General features: G+C 43.3%; 1 protein-coding gene across 1 annotated transcript in view; it reads left to right on the top strand.

Moving 5' to 3' along the window:
• LOC129815306 (uncharacterized) overlaps positions 1–18,836 on the top strand; it is a 33,045-nt gene extending 14,209 nt beyond the window's left edge. The window contains exon 2 of the mRNA XM_055868989.1: positions 13,345–18,836. Coding sequence (XP_055724964.1) covers positions 14,718–15,677 — 960 coding nt within the window. The 5' untranslated portion in view covers positions 13,345–14,717 and the 3' untranslated portion in view covers positions 15,678–18,836. The remainder of the gene's footprint in view (positions 1–13,344) is intronic.
• The last annotated feature ends 3,989 nt before the right edge of the window (positions 18,837–22,825 follow it).

Below are 22,825 nucleotides of genomic sequence, written 5' to 3'. Positions count from 1 at the left end.
TTTTGGCTGATCCATATATGGTGTCAGGTTGAGTAAAGAAGAGGTTTGAAGTGGAATTGTGTAGGTTTTATGCGATTCTGCCGCATCACACGACTGGGGGCAAGAACTGTGACTTGCTTTCCTCTCTGGAGCTGGGCACCTTTTGAAAGGAGTGATAACTGGAGTGGCGTTAAGTGTTGAGGATCAACTGAAGTTGAAGATTCCAGGTGTCTGTGACGCCCGCCGTTTGGAACGACGCTGACCCGGTGGAGAGAGTGGTGAAACAGAGAAGACTCTGTCTGTACTACTGAGTTTTGATGCATGAGTCTTTACCAGATAAAGTCAAGTTAGGATGTGTCATTTATCCTGTGGCAGCTTTTGTCCCAAATACATTACAATGTTTTAGGTGTCAAGCTTATGGTCATGTGGCTGCAGTGTGTAGGAGGGAGCTTCCTAGATGTGAGAAGTGTGCATGAGGACATGGGACAAAGGAATATGTGGTATCGGTGGGATAAGTTGTGTGTGTGTCTGTAAACTATAAACCCATATTGCTGGAGATCAGAGGTGTTCGGTGAGAGAAAGGCAGGTTGAGGTTGTCAGGATCAGAATAGTGCAGAAGGTGTCGTATGCTGAGGCAGTGAAGAGAGCAGTAGAGGAAGATGGGCCCAGGGTGAGGGATCCTAAGACGTTCTTCGGTAAGGTTGTTTTTTTTGGAGTTCATGGCCATGGTTGTCAATTGTACCGCAGGAATGGAACGTACAGTAAATCAAAGAGGATAGATGTTGTGGTGGCAGCTGCAGAGAAGTACTAGGATGTGCAAGATTTTACTGCAGAAGAATTATAAGATGTTTTGAATGATAGTGTCCCATCCTCCTAAGCTGCTGGCCTGGAGTATGGTCAGATAGGGCCAAAGTAGTGGAGTAGTGGTGACGTTTTACTCCTTAAAAGTCTATTGATGAACTTGTGGGTCAATCTAAGTAGCATAATAAAAAAATCCATCAGGTTAAACTAGAGATGGGCTGCGTCTCCATCCACCTATGTCGGCCTTCCGCATCTGCGGTTTGTCAGACCATGAGACATCCTGAAAACCGGTCTTCTCATGAAAACGTCTGTAGCGTCCGAAGGGTTTGGCGTCAAACTAATTTCACCACTCTATGGAAAGATGACTCACGAAGACGATGGTGTTCTCTGGGACTCATCTGAAGAGAACCCATACAAATGAATGGAAGTATGGAGGTACTTTTGTGCCAACAAAAATAAGGGGTTAAATGTGTCCAAATAAACAAATATTTCCTGAGCTATTTCCTTATATCTCCTTGATATAGGACAGACACTTCAAAACACACATTCCTCGCTTCTCCAGATCTTCGCCTCAGTTCCAGTCTGTTTGTGCCATCATGCCAGCTCCTTGTCACTCATGGTGATGCCAAATGTTTGGCTTGACAATGACAGCAATGGAGTTGTCAAGAGCACAAATCTTGGACCAGGCTAGACACACAGGCCTATTCCTCTAGCCAACTCACACTGCACCACAAACACACACACTAACCCCACTACCTTTCCATGTCCCTCCCCTTGTTCCCCCCATCTTTCGGCCCTGGCCCTCTCGGCCCTCATTACACCACATCCTCTGTTTCCATCTAGGAGCAGTAACTGTGTGGGTCTCTCGGCCCTGCCCCTCATCAGGCTGGAACCTGTCCGTCATTCTCGGATCCTTGACCTCCCATTGGACAGCAGTCTGCTATTTGAGTTCCTGCTCTTCCTCTACCTGCTTGTGGCGCTGTTCATTCAGTACATCAACATCTAAAGGACAGTGTGGTAGTACTCTGACAGTCATCCTGTTGCCTCCACGTCTCTGGTGGGTTGTAGTACACACACACACACACACACACACACACACACACACACACACACACACACACACACACACAGAACATTAATATCTACAGGACCATGTGGTGGTAACCCTATAGTCATCCAGCAGTCTCAACATCTCTGGTTAGCAGCATTACGGACACACACACTTGCACACAGACGCAAAAACACCCGCACGCAGTCACAAACAAACACACACACGTACGCATGCGCGCACACACACACATACACACACACACAGCTGGTTGATCAGTGCAAGTATGCCCCTCATACTTACAGAATGTAGACGATGACTGCAATGGAACAGCAGTCCACTGCCTTGCTGTAGGGTTTCTGAGACAGTACTCAGGGCCTGGCAGAGACAATAAACGTATGTTTTCATCACTTAATTCAGCATCATCATTGCACTTCAGCTTTGACATCATAACAAACTATATCACTGGTGGAGTGTGTTTGCTCTCAAAATAAACGGAATCATAGAAAATTGACATACACTCACACATACACATGCACTTGTACACTCACGCAAACATGCACTTCAGTTCATGCTCCTTAAAACCATAGCAACAATTAATTGTAATGCTGAATATTAGTTTAATACAAAAGGGAACAAATAGGTTGTGTCATTGAGTCCTGCTGCAGTCTCCCACAAACACCACCATGTTCATCTGAGGGGTCCAGACGTGGATCTCCCTCTGCCAGAAGGTGAGGGTGGACAGGGGTACCACCAGCGGGGGTGAAATGAAACGAAGAACACTTGACAAACTAACAAAACAACGAACGAACGTGGCGCTATAAACAAATAGTGCTGACACAAACACTACACATAGACAATCACCCACAAACTACCTAATGAATATGGCTGCCTAAATATGGTTCCCAATCAGAGACAACGATAGACAGCTGTCTCTAATTGAGAACCGATCTAGGCAACCATAGACATACATACACCTAGACTAGACACTGCCCCATAAACATACAAAACCCCTAGACAATACAAAACACATACATCCCCCATGTCACACCCTGACCTAACTAAAATAATAAAGAAAACAAAGATAACTAAGGCCAGGGCGTGACAGGAGAAGAGGGGAGATAGAAGAGAAAGGGGTGGAGAGAGGAATGTGAAATGTCAATATAATGATAGAACAATACTGCCAGTTAAACAATATGTAAGAGACTGAAGACTGGACATACTTAAACCAGGAGTGGGCAATGTTAGCCCCAGTAATGACTAGCCCAAAATGTAATAACTGGCAATAATGTAATAGCTTTTTTTTTTTTATCCCATTTTCTCTCCAATTTTCGTGGTATCCAATCGCTAGTAATTACTATCTTGTCTCATCGCTACAACTCCCGTACGGGCTCGGGAGAGACGAAGGTCGAAAGCCATGCGTCCTCCGAAGCACAACCCAACCAAGCCGCACTGCTTCTTAACACAGCGTGCCTCCAACCCGGAAGCCAGCCGCACCAATGTGTCGGAGGAAACACCGTGTACCTGGCCCCCTTGGTTAGCACGCACTGCGCCCGGCCCGCCACAGGAGTCGCTGGAGCGCGATGAGACAAGGATATCCCTACCGGCCAAACCCTCCCTAACCCGGACGACGCTATGCCAATTGTGCGTCGCCCCACGGACCTCCCGGTCGCGGCCGGCTGCGACAGAGCCTGGGCGCGAACCCAGAGACTCTGGTGGCACAGCTAGCACTGCGATGCAGTGCCCTAGACCACTGCGCCACCCGGGATAATGTAATAGCTTTATTGTATTTTTAAAATATATTATTATAATAATGAACTAAATAAGGAAACGCCGTCCAGCTGGCGACCGAAGTCAGCTTGCAGGCGCCCGGCCCACCAAAAGGAGTTGCTAGATTGCGATGGGTCAAGGAAATCCTGGCCGGCCAAACCCTCCCCTAACCCGGATGACGCCGGGCCAATTGTGCGCCGCCTCATGGGTCTCCCGGTCATGGCCGGCTGTGACACAGCCTGGGATCAAACCCGGGTCTGCAGTGACGCCTCAAGCACTGCGATGCAGTGCCTTAGACCGCTGCGCCACTCGGGAGGCCCTGCTTTACTGTTATTTCGAATGTAATAACCATTCTCCTGGCCCATATCGGTAGATAGGTAGATGTAGTACCTCTGACACTATGGTCCACACCAGTTTCCTGGCCAGCATCACAGTGATGAAAATAGCTAGATGGTAGTCGATCAGATGGATGGTCTGCAGAGATGAGACAACATAAACAGACTGAAGAAGTTGTGTGTGTTTGCTCAACAGAGAGGTAGAGGCAACAGACGTGTGTGTGTGTGTGTGTGTGTGTGTGTGTGTGTGTGTGTGTGTGTGTGTGACTGTGTTTGTGACTGTGTGCGGGTGTTTGTACAATTGTGTGCTCATGTGTGTGTCTGTAATGCTACTAACCAGAGATGTTGAGACTGCTGGATGACTATAGAGTTACCACCACACAGTCCTGTAGATATTAATGTACTGTGTGTGTGTCTGTACTGCAACCCACCAAGCTGATAGAGGAAGAGCAGGAACTCAAACAGCAGGCTGCTGTCCACTGGGAGGTCATGGATCTGAGAGTGACGGACGTGATGAGGGGTGGGGCCGAGAGACTCCTAGATGGAAACAGAGGTAGTGGGGTTAAGGTGTGTGTGTGTGTGTGTGTGGTATGATAAGGGAAAAGAAGGGCGGGGCCAAGAGCCTCACAGTTACTGCTCCTAGATGGTGGGGGGGGGGGGGGGGGGGGGATAGAGAGGTAGTGGAGTTAGTGTGTGTGTTTGTGGTGCAGTGTGAGTTGGCTAGAGGAATAGGCCTATGAGGTAGTGGAGTTAGTGTGTGTGTTTGTGGTGCAGTGTGAGTTGGCTAGAGGAATAGGCCTATGTGTCTAGCCTGGTCCCAGATTTGTGCTCTTGCCAACTCCATTGCTGTCATTGTCAAGCCAAACATTTGGCATCACCATGAGTGACAAGGAGCTGGCATGATGGTACAAACAGACTGGGACTGAGGCGAAGGTCTGGAGAAGCGAGGAATGTGTGTGAGAGTGTTTGTCTTTGCATGTTGTGGCTAGAACAGAACAGTGGAAGATATCTCTCCTCTTCTGTGCCATACCTTCTTGCCCCTCAGGGAAAATATTTCAGGCAAGGTAAATAATGTCTACTCCCCAACAGTCACATCCCTGATTTATTTGACTAACCTAACCTCTATTATGTTAGAGAAGACGTGAGAGAAGATTAAAAGGCAGGTATCTTACATCACAGTCAGGATGGAAAGAATTAAGATATGACCATCTTAACATTTTTCTCAAAAGGGGGTTGGATCAAATAGGCTTACACATTTAATTTTCCATGGTAAATAAGTGTGTGTGTGTGTGTGTGTGTGTGTGTGTGTGTGTGTGTGTGTGTGTGTGTGTGTGTGTGTGTGTGTGTGTGTGTGTGTGTGTGTGTATATCAAGGTTATTATAGTAAACGAAAACGGAAACTAAAATTAGAAAAACGATTTAGTAAACTGAAATAAAAAATTAAAACATTTGAAAAACTAAAACTATACTGAAACTATTATTTTACTGCAAAACAAACAAAAATAAAATAATTACAATCATAATTAGAATAAAAATTCTAAACTTCTAATGGTTTCAAGCTTTTTTTCTATTGGTGTTTTCAAGCTTCTGAATCCGGTGGGTAAATGCTGCCAGTTGATGCCGGTGTTTCAAATAGGTAAATAGGCCTAGTTTGTGCATCACTAGCTAACAGGGAAGCATTCCAAGGGCGATCACCAAGCGTGACGGGGCCAAGCTAGAGCAGCTTGTGAAGTCACAGGAGCCGTTTGCGATCCACACCGACCGACTTTAAATTGACAGCCAGTCGCTTTCTGATGTGGTGCCGTGCTTTCTCAACCTTTAGGCATACTTGCAGTCAATTACTGTTGCCAAATAGTTGGCACAGGTCCTCCACAAGTCACTGCATGAGTGCTTCGCATGCATACTGATTCCTCTGGAAGCCAACTTTGATCCAATCCCTCCAGCAATTTGCCAGAGGGCACATCGCTCAACAGAGATGGAGCCACTGATGAGGAAAGCAGAGTCTTTTGTACAACAGCAAATTAGAGAGTACAGCCTTGCAGCAGCAGGACCCCAGGAAGATACGAGCACAATGAATCCAGCAAGCATCTAAAACATAGTGCTTCAGAAATATAGCTTCCTCGCATAGAAAATTGTCCAGCCAGAGGGTCAACCTCGCAGGGCATTAAGTGCGCTATGTGAGCTGCTGGAATACCTTCAAGAGGTAAATGGGGCATGTTTACAGAGTCACCTCTTCAGTTTTGGCAGGCAAGGAGCTGGCAAGCTGGTTGACTGTAGACTAAGATATTTGTTGTATTGCTTATGTTTTTGATGCTGTTGCAGATGTTTTTATAACCCTATTTGAAGGGGTTAAACCCTATTTGCACAAAGGCGGAGGTAGCGGTCCTGCTGCTGGGTTGTTGCCCTCCTACAGCCTCCTCCACGTCTCCTGATGTATTGGCCTGTCTCCTGGTAGCGTCTCCATGCTCTGGACACTACGCTGACAGACACAGCAAACCTTCTTGCCACAGCTCGCATTGATGTGCCATCCTGGATGAGCTGCACTACCTGAGCCACTTGTGTGGGTTGTAGACTCCGTCTCATGCTACCACTAGAGTGAAAGCACCGCCAGCATTCAAAAGTGACCAAAACATCAGCCAGGAAGCATAGGAACTGAGAAGTGGTCTGTGGTCACCACCTGCAGAACCACTCCTTTATTGGGGGTGTCTTGCTAATTGCCTATAATTTCCACCTTTTGTCTATTCCATTTGCACAACAGCATGTGAAATTTATTGTCAATCAGTGTTGCTTCCTAAGTGGACAGTTTGATTTCACAGAAGTGTGATTGACTTGGAGTTACATTGTGTTGTTTAAGTGTTCCCTTTATTTTTTTGACTAGTGTATATATATACATAATCCAGGAGGATCCTCTTAATAGGGCTGTCCATATCGGCAGACTGTGATATGGCCCTTTCTTGGAGAGACTCCTTCCCCTCCAGGAGACTGTCAAACATGAGGACACCACCACCCCAACGGGTGTTGCTGGGCAGCTTCAATGTGGTGCTCTTATTCTTCTCACTTTGCTTGGTGAGGTAGATTGCTGCTATAACTTGATGACCCTTCACATACCTAACCATTTCCTTGGCTCTCTTGTAGAGTGTATCCATTGTTTTCAGTGCCATGATGTCCTTGAGGAGCAGATTCAATACATGAGCAGAACAGCCAATGGGTGTGATGTGAGGGTAGGACTCCTCCACTTTAGACCAAGCAGCCTTCATGTTCGCAGCATTGTCTGTCACCAGTGCAAATACCTTCTGTGGTCCAAGGTCATTGATGACTGCCTTCAGCTCATCTGCAATGTAGAGACTGGTGTGTCTGTTGTCCCTTGTGTCTCTGCTCTTGTAGAATACTGGTTGAGGGGTGGAGATGATGTAGTTAATTATTCCTTACCCACGAACATTCCACCACCCATCAGAGATGATTGCAATACAGTCTGCTGTATCTATGATTTGCTTGACCTTCACTTGAACTCTGCATCCAGCAAATTAGTAGATAAAACATGTCTGGTTGGAGGGGTGTATGCTGGATGACGAACATTATGAAATCTCTTCCAATACACATTGCCTGTGAGCATCAGAGGTGAACCAGTTGCATACACAGCTCGAGCAAGACATTCATCAGCATTTCTCTGACTACGTTCCTCCATTGAATCAAAAAAACATTGCTATTGATAAGGTGTCTGATTCATCATTTTCACCTCGAATAGAAGTAGAGGGACTTTTGTCATAGGTTGCGTGTTGTGAGGGCTAAGGGAGCATGTAGTCCTTGGCTCAGACAGTGTGGTAGTGTGGGCTCAATAGCATCTCATTAGTGTGCAAGATCTTGAGAATCAGCTGTACATGTGATGGAAGAGTGCACTGTACATGTGATGGAAGAATGTACTGTACATGCAGAGGGTTGTAATTCCATTGAATTGTGGATAGTTTAACCAAAATATGCCACAAGACCTAGAATTGCCTTATGTGTATCCCACAAAAAAGGTTCATTGTTATAAGCTAACTTTTTTGATGAATTTAAGCAAAAGTCCCAAAACTTCCCATGGAAAATGTCTAGAAAAATTCTGGAAATTTACTGGAAAGTTTCCAACCCTTTGCAACCCTAGTCAGGGATACATGTGTAATATTACATAAACATGTGCCATGACTTCATTTGTTGCATTTTCTTTCTGTCAGATAAAAGTAAAGGTACTTGATTCTTCCTACATCTACTACTGACATTTAAAAAAGCATTGGATTAGTGTAAACAGAGTTTTTTTTAAATAGTATATTTATTGCACCAGTCTAGGCACTTATTCTTTAATCCAAGTCACATTAGGATTGATTTATAATTTAAACCTAACCAAACCTATTGGCCAAAAGCCTGTGTTAGCATGGGCAGTGCCATTGAGGAATTTTGCCATTTTGATTTAGTCAACTGGGGGCGGGACTTTCAACTTCATTGGCTGATCCCTCCTGATGACCCGGTTGGGATGATCTGATGACCCGTTCGTAGTTGTGACAGCTAGGTCATCAGGAGGGATCAGCCAATGAACTGTATTCGTGAAGAAGAAAATGTACTATTTCAGAACAGAGATGGCCTCAATGGCGCAGCCCATGCCCTCACAGACGGCATCATGGCACAGATGCAGAGATGTTATGTCTATTCAAGTCTATGGTCCTGGCCCATCATCTTATGTATTACTGACCCCCCCAGTGGCAAAAGTGACATTCCCAAAAAACTGCTGTATTAAAGCTATTCAGATGTAACGTATTGCCATGTTCTGTTGCAGATTCAAAGACAGATTAACTCATTTCAGAATGTATCCATAATCATGAATGAATAAGCACATTTATTTGACAAGAATGCACCTAGTCACCCACCAATCACATCCAACACCTGAATTCCAACAATTACATTGTTTTAAATAAATAAAAAAAGTTAACAATGCCTACATGTGCCTTTCATACATAACATATACACATCTGACTTGAAGTAAAGATTAAATGATTTATTCATCAATGCCACAAACCTGGGACATCGAAGAGCACCATATTAACTATTATTACTATCAGAGAGCACACAGATTCTTCTGCTTTTCCATTTAAGGAATAAAACCAGCCCAAATAAACCAAAATGTAAAACGGCATACTGTGATTTTGGTGGGTGAGTTACAAATGTTGAAACAACTGGATGTGTAAGGTAGGTTTCATATAAAATACTAGGTCAAATCCTGCTGAATGAAAAGCACACTTAACAGACTCAAAACAAGGAAGCTATGCCTAAATTCAGCTTTATCAACACCCTTCTTCTCAATTTAACAGGTCTGGGACCAGGCTAGACACACCAAACCCCTTTTAATGGTGTTACTAAGTCTAGATGTTAACAAATCAGGAGGAAAACAAGTGAAGGAAGCAGCATAGGGAAAATGGGTGAAGGTAGGGTGGGTTTATAGAGATAAGATGGAGAGTTCCAAAGGGTCCGAAGTTGAGGAACCATGGGGCATAAAAGGCATAGTGTGGAATAAGGGGTAGCTAGAGGGATGGTTGGCCATGTAATTAACAAAATGGGGTGCTGGTGTAAGTCTGCTCCCCTTTTTATGGTCATTGTTACAAATATCTTCCCAAATATCCAGTAATACTAGGGGTCTCAGTGTATCCCTCAATGTCATTCCGTCTCAGTTGCAGCATTCAAATCGTGGTCATTGTGTGTCTGTGAAACACATCATTAAAGACGATGAATAATAACAGCATTTCCACAAATTGAGCCATACCCAATACAAATTAAGCATCGAGGACAGCATTTTGTTGACAACATGGTGGTTTACACTATGTCTATTGTGTGAATGATGGAAAAATAAGAATTTGTTCTTAACTGACTTGCCTAGTTAAATAAAGGTTACATTAAAAATAATAATAATAATCTTACCCCAGCTGTAGGTCCATTTGTGTGTGTGTGGTCACTTAGGCCTGTACATCAACCAGCACTGCTTCCAATGACAATGTTTTCACTTTTGGTGACTTTACTTACAATGCATATTCTATGAATATGACCATAGTGCAAGATTTTGCTTTCAAAGTGGTTCTTGACTGTCTTCTGGTCTGCCTCTATAAAGGTCAAGTACAAAATGGAGGCTGTGGCTTAGGTTGAATTCAAAGTTGACACCAGAAGAGGCTGGTGGGAGAACCTATAGGAGGATGGGCTCATTGTAATGGCTGGAATGGAATAAATGGAATGCAAGGAGCCCGTCCTCCTATAGCCCCTCCCACCAGCCTCAAGTTTCCGTCTGGAAGCACGCTTTTGACTGCACCTACAGTATGGCTTTGGTACTGCGGTTTAACTGAATCACAGCCGAGAAAGACAATTCCAATTGATGTTATTTGAAAATTCCTAATAAGACATTTTATTTAAATTAGTCTCCGATGACGATTTCTTAAAATCACTCACAGCCAAAGATATTAACATTTTATACTCATGCTCTGAGGTCATGAGCCCAGCTAGCCAGGGCAAGTGTCGGTTGGCTTGTTTAGCTGTCCACGTGCTCTGACAGAGTTGTTCGCACGATACTGCTTTCTGTCCAGCGCTAGTACGCAAGTGGAGTAATCCCAGTAAGAAACAACGAAACTGAGTATGCGAATGTGAGTAGATTACGTTGAAAACAAAGGTCGGCCATCTTGATGGCAATCTCTAGTTTTTATTAATTAATACGAGACAACAAGCTACTACACATATAGATGACTGTACCACACAGGTACAGTTATAGCCTACACATGGAGAGGAACCTAAAGGCACATACAGTACAAACCAATACTACTCACCCGACAGACAGGGCAGGTGTGGTCTTGGCTGTAGTCTTCTGGTCCGCAGCTGTTCCGCTCTTAGCATACATCGCCTTTGAATCAGTCAACAATTTCAACTTCAACTTGAGTGGAGCATGCGTTATATATCAATACCATCGAAATGAATCCCCCTCCAATTGTACCAATAGTACAGAATAATGACTTAAAAAGGTGGACTTCTCCAGATCTGAATGACAGGATTGCTTATACCTGATTACAAATCATAGGCTATCCCTGTGATTTGTTATGTTGATTATTTAAGTCAGGTGTTAGAGCTGGGCTGGGACAAAACCCTTCACCCACTACTGCTCTTCAGGATTTCCTGAAATTACAAACAGACCAAAGCAGGAGAATAGTGTTCCAGGTTGAAACAGCTTACCTCGATGAGAGGTGATAACTCAGGCACACCCATTGGTTCTGGAATAGAGCAGGTGCAAATAAGGTTTTCAATTTGGCATAAATGTCACATGACAGTTATTCTACCTCGAAAACAAACGTGTGGATACCAATTCATTTAAAACCCACCTTAGCAAGTAGGACTAAATAAGGTTTCATAACCTTGCCAAGTTGGAACACAAATGATCTGCTGTCCAGAGGGTAACAACAAACAGATCAATGTCATCCTGCAGTAAAGTAAGAACACTGTTGACTCAAGAACGTTGAGGTAGATACAGTGCATTCGGAAAGGATTCAGACTCCTTGACTTTTGCCACATTTTGTTACGTTACAGCCTTATTATAAAATGTATAGATTTTTTTATTTATTATCATCAATCTACACACAGTTTGCAAAGCTGTCATCAAGGCAAAGGGTGGCTACTTTGAAGAATCTCAAATATAAAATATATTTGGATTTGTATAACACTGTTTTGGTTACTACAGGATTCCATGTGTTATTTCATAGTTTTGATGTCTTCACTTTGTGTCCAAAAAAAAGTCCCAAAGAACATAGTGGCCTCCATCATTCTTAAATGGAAGAATTTTGGAACCACCAAGACTATTCCTAGAACTGGCTGCCCGGCCAAACTGAGCAATCAGGGGAGAAGGGCCTTGTTCAGGGAGGTGACCAAGAACCCAATAATCACCATCTGTGGAGATGGGAGAACCTTCCAGAAGGACAACCTTCTCTGCAGCACTCCACCAATCAGGCCTTTATGGTAGAGAGGCCAGATGGAAGCCACTCCTCAGTAAAAGGCACATGACAGCCCGCTTGGAGCTTTCCAAATGACATCTAAAGACTCTCAAACAAGATTCTCTGGTCTGAACTCTTTGGCCTGAATGCCAAGCGTCACGTCTGGAGGAAACCTGGCACCATCCCTATGGTGAAGCATGGTGGTGGCAGCATCATGCTGTGGGGATGTTTTTCAGCGGCAGGGACTGTTAGACTACTCAGGGTTGAGAGAAAGATGAACGGAGCATAGCACAGAGAGATCCTTGGTTAAAACTTGCCCCAGAGCGCTCAGGACCTCAGACTGAGGCAAAGGTTCAACAAAACAACGACCCTAAGTACACAGCCAAGACAAAGCAGGTGTAGCTTCAGGACAAGTCTCTGACTGTCATTGAGTGGCCCAGCCAGAGCCCGTATTTGAACCTAATCGAACATCTCTGGAGAGACCTGAAAAGAGCTGTGCAGCGACGCTCCCCATCCAAACTGACAGAGCTTAAGAGGATCTGCAGAGAAGAATGGGAGAAACGCCCCCAATTACAGGTGTGCCAAGCTTGTAGCGTCTCATCGTCGTCAGTGATCGGCCTACCATCGTCGTGTCATCTGCAAACTTTAATGATGGTGTTGGAGTCGCACGTAGGCACACAGTTGTGGGTGAACATGGAGTACAGGAGGGGACTAAGCACGAACCCCTGAGGGGCCCATGTGTTGAGGGTCAGCGTTGCGGATGTGTTGTTGCCTACCCCCACCCCCTGGAAGTGGCAGGAAGTCAAAAACACCTAGCTTCACCATCTAAGTTATCTAGCTAATTAACTAGCAGGCTAGACTGTTGGTTTATAAAAGCCAAAGACAGCTAAACTCGGTTTTATGAATTTCTCATGCATTTAAATGGATAGACAAATAGACTGCTAATTTAGCCCTGTAGCCAGGCTAATGTTACTAGCTAAATAACAGGTATTGTATACATTTTAAACTTGGCCAAGACAGTCCACAGAATTTTAAATTTAAACAAATTCAGCCAATTTATTCATTACTAAATGTAATGTAGCTAACATTCAATGGTTAATCCAGAGATTCTTAACTTTGCCTTGATTCGGCAGTCTCGTCCAAATCATCATGGCCCTGATAAGTGATGTGAAGCTTGAGACAGGCATTTGTAGTTCCGTATGATAGCCACATTAGCAGTGTTGTGACGTTGTATTAGTTAATGTGACGACTGTTGCTCATCGAATGATTAAAGGTTTCTAATTGCGTGATTAACTGAATCAAACAATTATTAACTCATTAACCTGGGGCACCATTAGTTTTATTGAGTTTCTATTTCCCAAATTAACTCAAAGAATATCAGAATATCGATTTTACAACAGTCACTAATTAATCAGTTTCCTTTACAGTCTCATTCTGAACGTCGCATAATCCAGGAATCTGCACGGACCCGGGTCTCACCAATGAGTTCGTACCACACCAATCTTAGTTGAGTATTTATTTACTAGAAAGCTAAAATGATGATAAAAGATACACATACACAAAAACACATTATAGGCTATTTATTAGAACTTAGTATAACGGGCCAATGTGACAGGTTAAAGGAAATACTAATAGCCTGTTATACATTAAAAAGTATTAGTAAATTCATAGTATGTGAGGATCTTAAAACATCTAAGGTTAAGAAGATCATGCATTCAGTATTAGTTGATAGATTGATAACATTTATATAATTGTGTTAAAATCCATCAAGCATACAAAGGGTACGAATTGTGAGAGGAATGTGTAAACGTTATGTTGATTACTTTATGTTGTCGTGGGTAAAAGTGTTAATCTGTGATCTACTAAACGCTCTTAATCTATGAGCCTGAGATCGATTGCTCTGGTCTCCACTCAAGTTCACGGAGAATTCGCCGTCTTTTTCTCATTGCGCTAAAAGTTCTCAATGAGTAAACATTAACCTATCACTCTCGGGATTCTTTCCCCCCTTGTTCAGGTACGTTATTGATGATTAAAAAGAGTAATTTAAATGCAATAACTTGCTAACATGTCAAGAGTGTTTAAGGTGTGTCTTAGTAACATATTGAGGAAGTTAGTTAAGTTTGCAGAGAGTAATATGCGCCGTGCTCGGTTGCAGCTAGCTTCATACTGCTAGGTACTGCTACGTAGCTGCCATTTTATGTCGATTGTGAATGAACATGTGCTTTGTTAATAAGAGATTTTGCGGTGTTATTTGTGTAATGGTTTTTCAAACACTTTATTGCCTGTTGATAAATTGAGTTATGGTTTACTGAGTTAAAGCTTTGTGCTTGACAGTTATATTGAAAATAGTATTTGTTTCAGTGATGTACAGTGTATACTGTTGTGACTTGAATAAGCCTTGTACCCTACAAAACTCTATTTCCTGTAGATCTGTTATTCTGTAAAATGTGTTACTTTTGTAAAATTTGCACTAAAAGTTCTCAATGAGTAAACATTAACCTATCACTCTCGTGATTCTTTCCCCCCTTGTTCAGGGGTGTAACATTTTTGGAGGCTCCGCTGAGATAGCTGCTCAGATGTCCAGTTTCCACATCCTGGTCGCTGAATTCCGAGCCAGCTAAATCCCCACATAATAACTCAGGCAGGCTGCAGTGAGGAAAGTGTTGCTGTTCGAGGAGAGCTGGAAGTTGGTGGTTAAGTACGTGTCAACTGAGGCCATTGATCGACCATCAGAGACAGTAAGGACCATCTAATTCAGAGTCAACTCCTGCACAGTAAAAGTTCCTCCTGTTCTGTCAACATGACAACCGCCTTGGAAGAACTACAGGAAGAGGTAGAAGGGGAATTGCGCACCCTGACTAAAGACAAGTTACTAGAGATATGTGATTTCCTTGACATATCAGGCGAACAAAGAAGAGATGTTAAAGACAAATCCCGCATATCATTGATGACTCACATTATGATGTTCCTTGAAAGAGAGGAAGTTGCAGAGTTAGAAGATGGCGGCATGTCGGAATTGTTGCTACTTAAAGAGACAATGACAGAGATGATAAGTGGCATAGATAACAAAACATGGCAAACTGACCATGATATTGAAACAGCCGGAATACATCACAGAATAGAGGAACTGAGAACTGTAACCCCACAACAAAGGGTGGGAACTGAGCAGATTACTGCAGCCAAAGCCAGTGATTCTCTGCGTCAGCCCCAACCCCATGCCAATCTTCAGGGGAGCGTGCCGCTCTCACCCAATGCACAGCCCAGCTCATACTGGCGCAAAGAGTTTAAAATTTCTGGTCAGATAGGTGAACCGGGCCAGAAAGATAAACTTATTTTTTCCAGCCTTGCCCATCAGATCGAGGGTGGACTTAACAGAGGCTATCCTAATGTAGAAATAGTAGACGCAGTAGTCAGGGCTATATCTCCAGGCTCACAGCTACGCAGTTACTTGGAAGGTAAACCCCAGCTAACTCTTCCCACACTTAGATGTATCCTGCGTTCCCACTTCCAAGAGAAGAGTGCCACAGAGCTTTACAAACAGCTAGCTTCAGAAGCACAGCATAGCAAGGAGACACCTCAAAGCTTCCTGATGCGTGTCTTAGATTTGAGGCAAAAAGTACTGTTTGCATCCCAGGAGTCAGAATCAGGGTTTAAGTATGACCCTGCTCTAGTCCAGCGCATGTGTTTACACACAGTCCTTACAGGTCTCCAGAGTGACAGTATCAGGATAGACATGCAGCCTCTCCTGCTAGATAGCTAAACATCAGATGAGGTTTTGCTAGAGAAGCTTAACATTGCTTGTGCTAATGAGATAGAAAGACGAAACAAAAAGCGGTTTCATGCCCCACAGCCTGCTACAACTGTAAGTGTAGTCCAGTTAGAAGATACGCCATCCACAAAGTGTCCTGTGAAGGAAGCCAAAGTTAAGATACCCCAGACCTGTTAACAGAGTTAGCTAAACTTAAGACAGGTGTAGCTTCTCTAAAAGGTCTCAGTGCAGAGATTGCTCAGATTAAGGAGACATTACAGCAGCCTATGTTTCGGTCACCGCCTTGTGCCTATGCCCCACCTCCAGTTAGGAGGCCAGATTGGGGCCCCCAGCCACCTGTTTCCCAGCAGCAGTATTACAGCAACTACAGTCAGTCCCAAGCACCTGACCCTGTGCAGCATCAATATGCACCTAACCGGTATGCCAACCGCTCTGCTCAAGCTCCAAGGAGGTGTTTTGTCTGCCAGCAGGCCAGAACAGATGCACGCTGCACACACTGCTTCCGATGTGGGAGTGGAGAACATTTTCAAGCTGGATGTAAAATCCGGGGAGTCAGACCTTCAAGGGAGGCCCCTTTAAACGGGCAAAGGTTACCGCTGAGGGACGAGTGTTAACCATAGCTACCAAAAAGTCCCAGAAATGTGCAAATTGTGCCAGAAAAGATTCATTTGAGAACCTGAAACAATGTTCATCATGTAAAGAGACACTGTACTGTTCCAAAGTATGTCAAAACCAACATTGGATTAAACATAAGGGAAAATGCACTCACCTGAAAATGAACTCTACCAGTGAAAGGTTTTCCTCCACCGAGGAAAATGCCCACTCCTTACCATCCCTAGCTCAAGGTCGCCACCCCCGTAAGGTCACCTCGCTAGTAGGCAGACAGTGCCTTATTGAGTGTCACCTGAATCGCCACCACCTCCAAGCTCTATGGGACACAGGCTCTCAGGTATCGGTCATTGATGAACGATGAAAAGAGGAATCTCTCCCAAACGCAAGGCTGAGAGATGTTTCAGAAATCCTGGACTCACCTGCTGATCTAAGGTTGACTGCAGCAAATGGGACTGAAATGCCGTACCTGGGATGGATTGAAACAACTTTTCGGCTAGCCTCTGAAACTGACGAAACAAAGGAACTGATCATCCCAGTGCTGGTAATGAAAGGCTGTCACCTATCTCATCCCATCATAGGTTTCAATGTTATCGAGCACATCCTGACAATGACTGAAAAGACTAAACGATACAGTACAATAAAAACAGCTTTCCCAAGCCTCAAAAGAAACGGCGGACGTAAAGGTAACGTAAAGGTAATGGCGGACTGAACAAAGTTATGTAGAGCACCTCAAGATAAAACATAATATTCGAAATATCTGCTAAATTAGACTAAAATATTAGCACTAAATAATCTGGTGGGTGATAACCTTCAATCTGGATAATAACACAAAACAAATCCTAAGACTAGAGACATTTATCGACAAATATTACGAAAACAAGCAACACCCAAACATGACGGAGAATAAGACAGGGGAACCGAATCAAAAACGAAAACGTGACTCCTCAACCGACACGGATGATCTAATATTCTCAACACCGGCAATGGTAAAGGTCGAAACCGATCTGTTAAAATCAATAAATGACAAACTGGGTATACTTGAATTAGTTAGTAAAAATATAAAAGAGTTGAAGGCAAGCCTAGAGATGAGTGATGAAAAAGCTGCGACATTGGAGAAGGAAACACACGCGCTAAAAGGGACGGTCAATAAGATTGAAACCGAAATGAATGAATTTAAAAAGGAGAACAACATTCTGAAAGAATGCTTATTGGACATACAAACTAGATCCATGAGAGAGAATTTGGTACTTACAGGTATCCAAGAGAAAGAAGGAGAGGTTCCTGAATCTGTAGTTAGAGAGTTCCTTTTTGCAGCGCTTCAGATTCCACGCGAAGTTATCGATAAGATCCAACTTGAAAGTGTACACCGCCCAATCGTTGCCAAATTTGCTTCATTTAAAGATAAAATAATGGTTAAAAGCCTGGGTAAAAGACTTGCTGGGACCAAAATTGGCATGAATGATCAGTTTCCGAAAGAAATTGCAGAACAGCGCAAAGTTCTGTATCCAATTTTCAAAGAAAATAGATTAAAAGCGAAACGAGTAGCTCTCGTCGTTGATAAACTATATATTGATAACCAGTTGTTCAGAGACACAAAGATTACTCCATGGTTATTTAAAAAATTACAAAGTTCTCATAGATGAGGAAAATAAACACAATTCAAGCCCGGTTACTGATTGTAACAATACAATACAAAATATAGCTTTTCTATAAATCTTCACATATAACTAATTGAACACAAGCACTATTTCTACATAGTGAAGATAAAAACTAAGTAAACAGAAGGCACAGTATGTGTGGATGGTGTGGTGTGTGTTTATTTTTATTTGTTATGTTTGGAAAGTTGAGTGAGTGAGTAATGAAATAGTTGCATATCCCAGAGCCAGTGTATTGCTGTGGGCCGGGTATGAGAGGGCTTTCAATGTTGTTCAAATGATGGATATACTTTTATAATGAATTATACGTCTTATTTATTTATTGTCCTATCATGGGGAACTACATTTTTAAAATAAATTATATCTAATTATTTATTATCCTATTTTAATGGTACGGTCCATGGCCCTATACCCTAGACACCCACATGAATGGCCCAGATACTAAGGAGAGGTCCCTAACAGTTTTATGTGCATGCTGTAAACGGTCTGTATGCAGCCAAAATGAGGACAGGGACCATGAGCAGCACTGCCCCCTCAAGATTCTGAGCCTGCTTGGCAGGGTTGGTCCTGCAAAGCCAAAGCCCCCTAAAGGGAGAGCATAATAAACAAGGAAATTCTCAAAGCTGCTAATGAGAACCTTGACGACCTTGTACCTAGCCGGTGGGGATTCCGGTGGGGTGCCCCCACCCAGGCAGTGGCAGTGTTGGCAACACTAGCTGCAGTAACCCATGGGGAGGGGGTCACACTCGGACATTCAGAGAGGGGGTATATTATTGTGGCCCTGGTGGCACGAAACCAATCGGACTGCATGGAGATGCTTGGGAACATGGTCAAAATGGATGACCGTATTGTGGGTGTTTCAGGAAGAAGGTGTACATTTGACCTCCATCATCTAGGATGTGACAATGGTAAATAAATCTCTACATTTATGCTCATTTTTTGCGCGGTCTTGCAGGCCTTCTCATGCAGCTGCAACTGCAAGTACATTTGTAAATCATGACCCATCTTGAGTTGGGCTCTGGGATGGTGCAATTGTTGAGAGGGTGAGCTTATGGTTGTGTGGGGGTAAGGGCTGAATGTGTGTGGGTGTATGTGTGTATCCCACAACTGTTGCGAAGGAAGAAGTAAAAGATGTTAGGGACTATAGAGGATGATTCACAGCAATATGTAATAAAAATCGAGGTGAGGGCGATGGAAATGCATTTGGCAATGGATCTGCTTCGGTTCGGTGGATGGTGCTGTGTGCACTTTTCGAAGGATGGATCCCAGTCGGTCCGGGGCTGTGCGATGCGGGGGGTCGGGGGTGGTCTGCCGGGCATTGGGATGACAACCCAACTCGAGATGGGGGCTTTTGGCGGGTGGAATAATGGGGACCAATTGGAGGTTTGCTTAGTGGAGATGCAAATGTCATGGTACAACTATATAGACACTCAATCATTATGTTACTTTTTAATAGGACGTTTACAAACATATATTTTGATGAAAATAATTGAAAGGTGTGTCTCATTATGGTAAGTGGTGAAATAAGTATAGCCAGTTACAATTGTAATGGCTTAGCAGATAATAAGAAAAGACGATCAGTATTTACCTGGCTAAAAGAGAAGGATTATAATATCTACTGTTTACAGGAAACCCATTCGACAGTTTTAGATGAAGTTTTGTGGAAAAAGAACTGGGGGGGAAAATATATTTCTCCCATGGGCAAAGAAATTCAAAAGGGGTGATGGTTTTAATTAATAATAACTTTGATCCAAATGTGCAACTTGTCCAAACAGATCCTCAAGGTAGATGGATTATTTTAAATATGTTATTGGACAATAAACATATATGGCTTATTAACCTATACGGTCCGAATAATGATGATCCAAGCTTCTTTGACAATATATATAAGAATGTATCAACTCTACAAGCAACACTAGACTCTATTATTATAGTGGGAGATTTTAATACGGTCTTAAATACCTCTATGGACCGGAAAGGAAATCACACTACAAACTATCACCCTCAGGCACTTAAGGAAATCAGGAATGTCATGGATATATTGGAATTAGTGGATATATGGAGACTTAAATACCCTGACCTAGTGAGATATACATGGCGGAGGCTTAATCAAGCTAGTCGCCTTGACTACTTTCTTATATCATTCTCTCTGGCACCAAAAGTTAAAAAGTGTTTGATAGGGGACAGAATGCGGTCGGACCATCACATAATTGGCATATATATTACTCTTACAGAATTTCCACGTGGGCGAGGATATTGGAAATTTAATCAAAGCCTACTAGATGATAAATTGTTTAGAACTAGGACAGAAGAATTTATAACTGACTTTTTAGACATAACATAGGTACAGCAGATCCCCATATTGTATGGGACACTTTTAAGTGTGCCTTTAGAGGCTATGCAATTCAGTACTCATCTATAAAACAAAAGCAATTTCGATCAAAAGAGTCCATATTAACAAAGGAAATTGAAGGACTAACAGTACAGTTAGATAACAATAAAACGGTACCATAGAGGAACAGAATAAGTTAGAGGAAAAACAAAAAGAAATGGAGGAACTTATTCAAGAAAGATCCAGTGTAATATATTACAAAAATAAAGCGAACTGGATGGAATATGGGGAAAAATGCACCAAATTCTTTTTCAATCTTCAATATAGAAATGCTACCAAATAAAACGTATTAAAACTTGTTACAAATGATGGAGTCACGCATGATTCACCAAATGATATTTTGAAAGAGGAAGTAAAGTACTTTAAGAATATATTTTCGTTTCAGGCTCCTCCATCTCCACTAACTGAAACTAATTGTATGGATTTTTTCCCTAATAATAATAATGTAAGATTAACATATGTACAGAAAGACTCATGTGAAGGCCTAATTACAGAGGAGGAACTACTTGATGCAATTGGGGCCTTTAAGGATGGGAAAACTCCAGGACTGGATGGCATATCAGTGGAAGTATACAAACATTTTTTTGATATACTCAAAGGACCATTATTAGCTTGTTTTAACCACTCCTATATAAATGATAGATTATCAGACACGCAACAAGAAGGTGTGATATCATTATTACTGAAACAGGACCCAAGTGGTATATATAAAGATCCAGTCCATTTAAAAAAATTGGAGACCTCTTACACTTCAGTGTTGTGATGCAAAAATCCTAGCAAAATGCTTGGCGCATAGAATAAAAAAAGTTTTGTCAGATATTATTCATCCTAATCAGACAGGTTTTTTACATGGACGATACATTGGAGATAATATAAGGCAAGTACTGGAAACAATAGAACACCATGAAATATCGGGGACACCAGGCCTGGTTTTCATAGCTGATTTTGAAAAGGCTTTTGATAAAGTACGACTGGAGTTTATATATAAATGCCTAGAATATTTCAATTTTGGGGAATCTCTTATAAAATGGGTAAAAATTATGTATAGTAACCCTAGGTGTAAAATAGTAAATAATGCCTACATCTCAGAAAGTTTTAAACTATCTAGAGGAGTAAAACAAGGTTGTCCACTATCGGCATATCTATTTATTATTGCCATCGAAATTTTAGCTGTTAAAATTAGATCAAACATTAATATTAAGGGATTAGAAATCCAGGGCCTAAAAACTAACATTACATTTACATTTAAGTCATTTAGCAGACGCTCTTATCCAGAGCGACTTACAAATTGGTGCATTCACCTAATGACATCCAGTGGAACAGCCACTTTACAATAGTGCATCTAAATCTTTTAAGGGGGGGGGGGTGCAGAAGGATTGCTTTATCCTATCCTAGGTATTCCTTGAAGAGGTGGGGTTTCAGGTGTCTCCGGAAGGTGGTGATTGACTTCGCTGTCCTGGCGTCGTGAGGGAGTTTGTTCCACCATTGGGGTGCCAGAGCAGCGAACAGTTTTGACTGGGCTGAGCGGGAACTGTACTTCCTCAGTGGTAGGGAGGCGAGCAGGCCAGAGGTGGATGAACGCAGTGCCCTTGTTTGGGTGTAGGGCCTGATCAGAGCCTGAAGGTACTGAGGTGCCGTTCCCCTCACAGCTCCGTAGGCAAGCACCATGGTCTTGTAGCGGATGCGAGCTTCAACTGGAAGCCAGTGGAGAGAGCGGAGGAGCGGGGTGACGTGAGAGAACTTGGGAAGGTTGAACACCAGACGGGCTGCGGCGTTCTGGATGAGTTGTAGGGGTTTGATGGCACAGGCAGGGAGCCCAGCCAACAGCGAGTTGCAGTAATCCAGACGGGAGATGACAAGTGCCTGGATTAGGACCTGCGCCGCTTCCTGTGTGAGGCAGGGTCGTACTCTGCGGATGTTGTAGAGCATGAACCTACAGGAACGGGCCACCGCCTTGATGTTAGTTGAGAACGACAGGGTGTTGTCCAGGATCACGCCAAGGTTCTTAGCGCTCTGGGAGGAGGACACAATGGAGTTGTCAACCGTGATGGCGAGATCATGGAACGGGCAGTCCTTCCCCGGGAGGAAGAGCAGCTCCGTCTTGCCGAGCTTCAGCTTGAGGTGGTGATCCGTCATCCACACTGATATGTCTGCCAGACATGCAGAGATGCGATTCGCCACCTGGTCATCAGAAGGGGGAAAGGAGAAGATTAATTGTGTGTCGTCTGCATAGCAATGATAGGAGAGACCATGTGAGGTTATGACAGAGCCAAGTGACTTGGTGTATAGCGAGAATAGGAGAGGGCCTAGAACAGAGCCCTGGGGGACACCAGTGGTGAGAGCGCGTGGTGAGGAGACAGATTCTCGCCACGCCACCTGGTAGGAGCGACCTGTCAGGTAGGACGCAATCCAAGCGTGGGCCGCGCCGGAGATGCCCAACTCGGAGAGGGTGGAGAGGAGGATCTGATGGTTCACAGTAT

This window comes from Salvelinus fontinalis, chromosome 18, assembly GCF_029448725.1.
Source record: "Salvelinus fontinalis isolate EN_2023a chromosome 18, ASM2944872v1, whole genome shotgun sequence".
In the NCBI taxonomy this organism is placed as follows: Eukaryota; Metazoa; Chordata; class Actinopteri; order Salmoniformes; family Salmonidae; genus Salvelinus; species Salvelinus fontinalis.
Note: the sequence above shows the minus strand (reverse complement) of the source record. Positions and strands in the feature narration are given on the sequence as shown.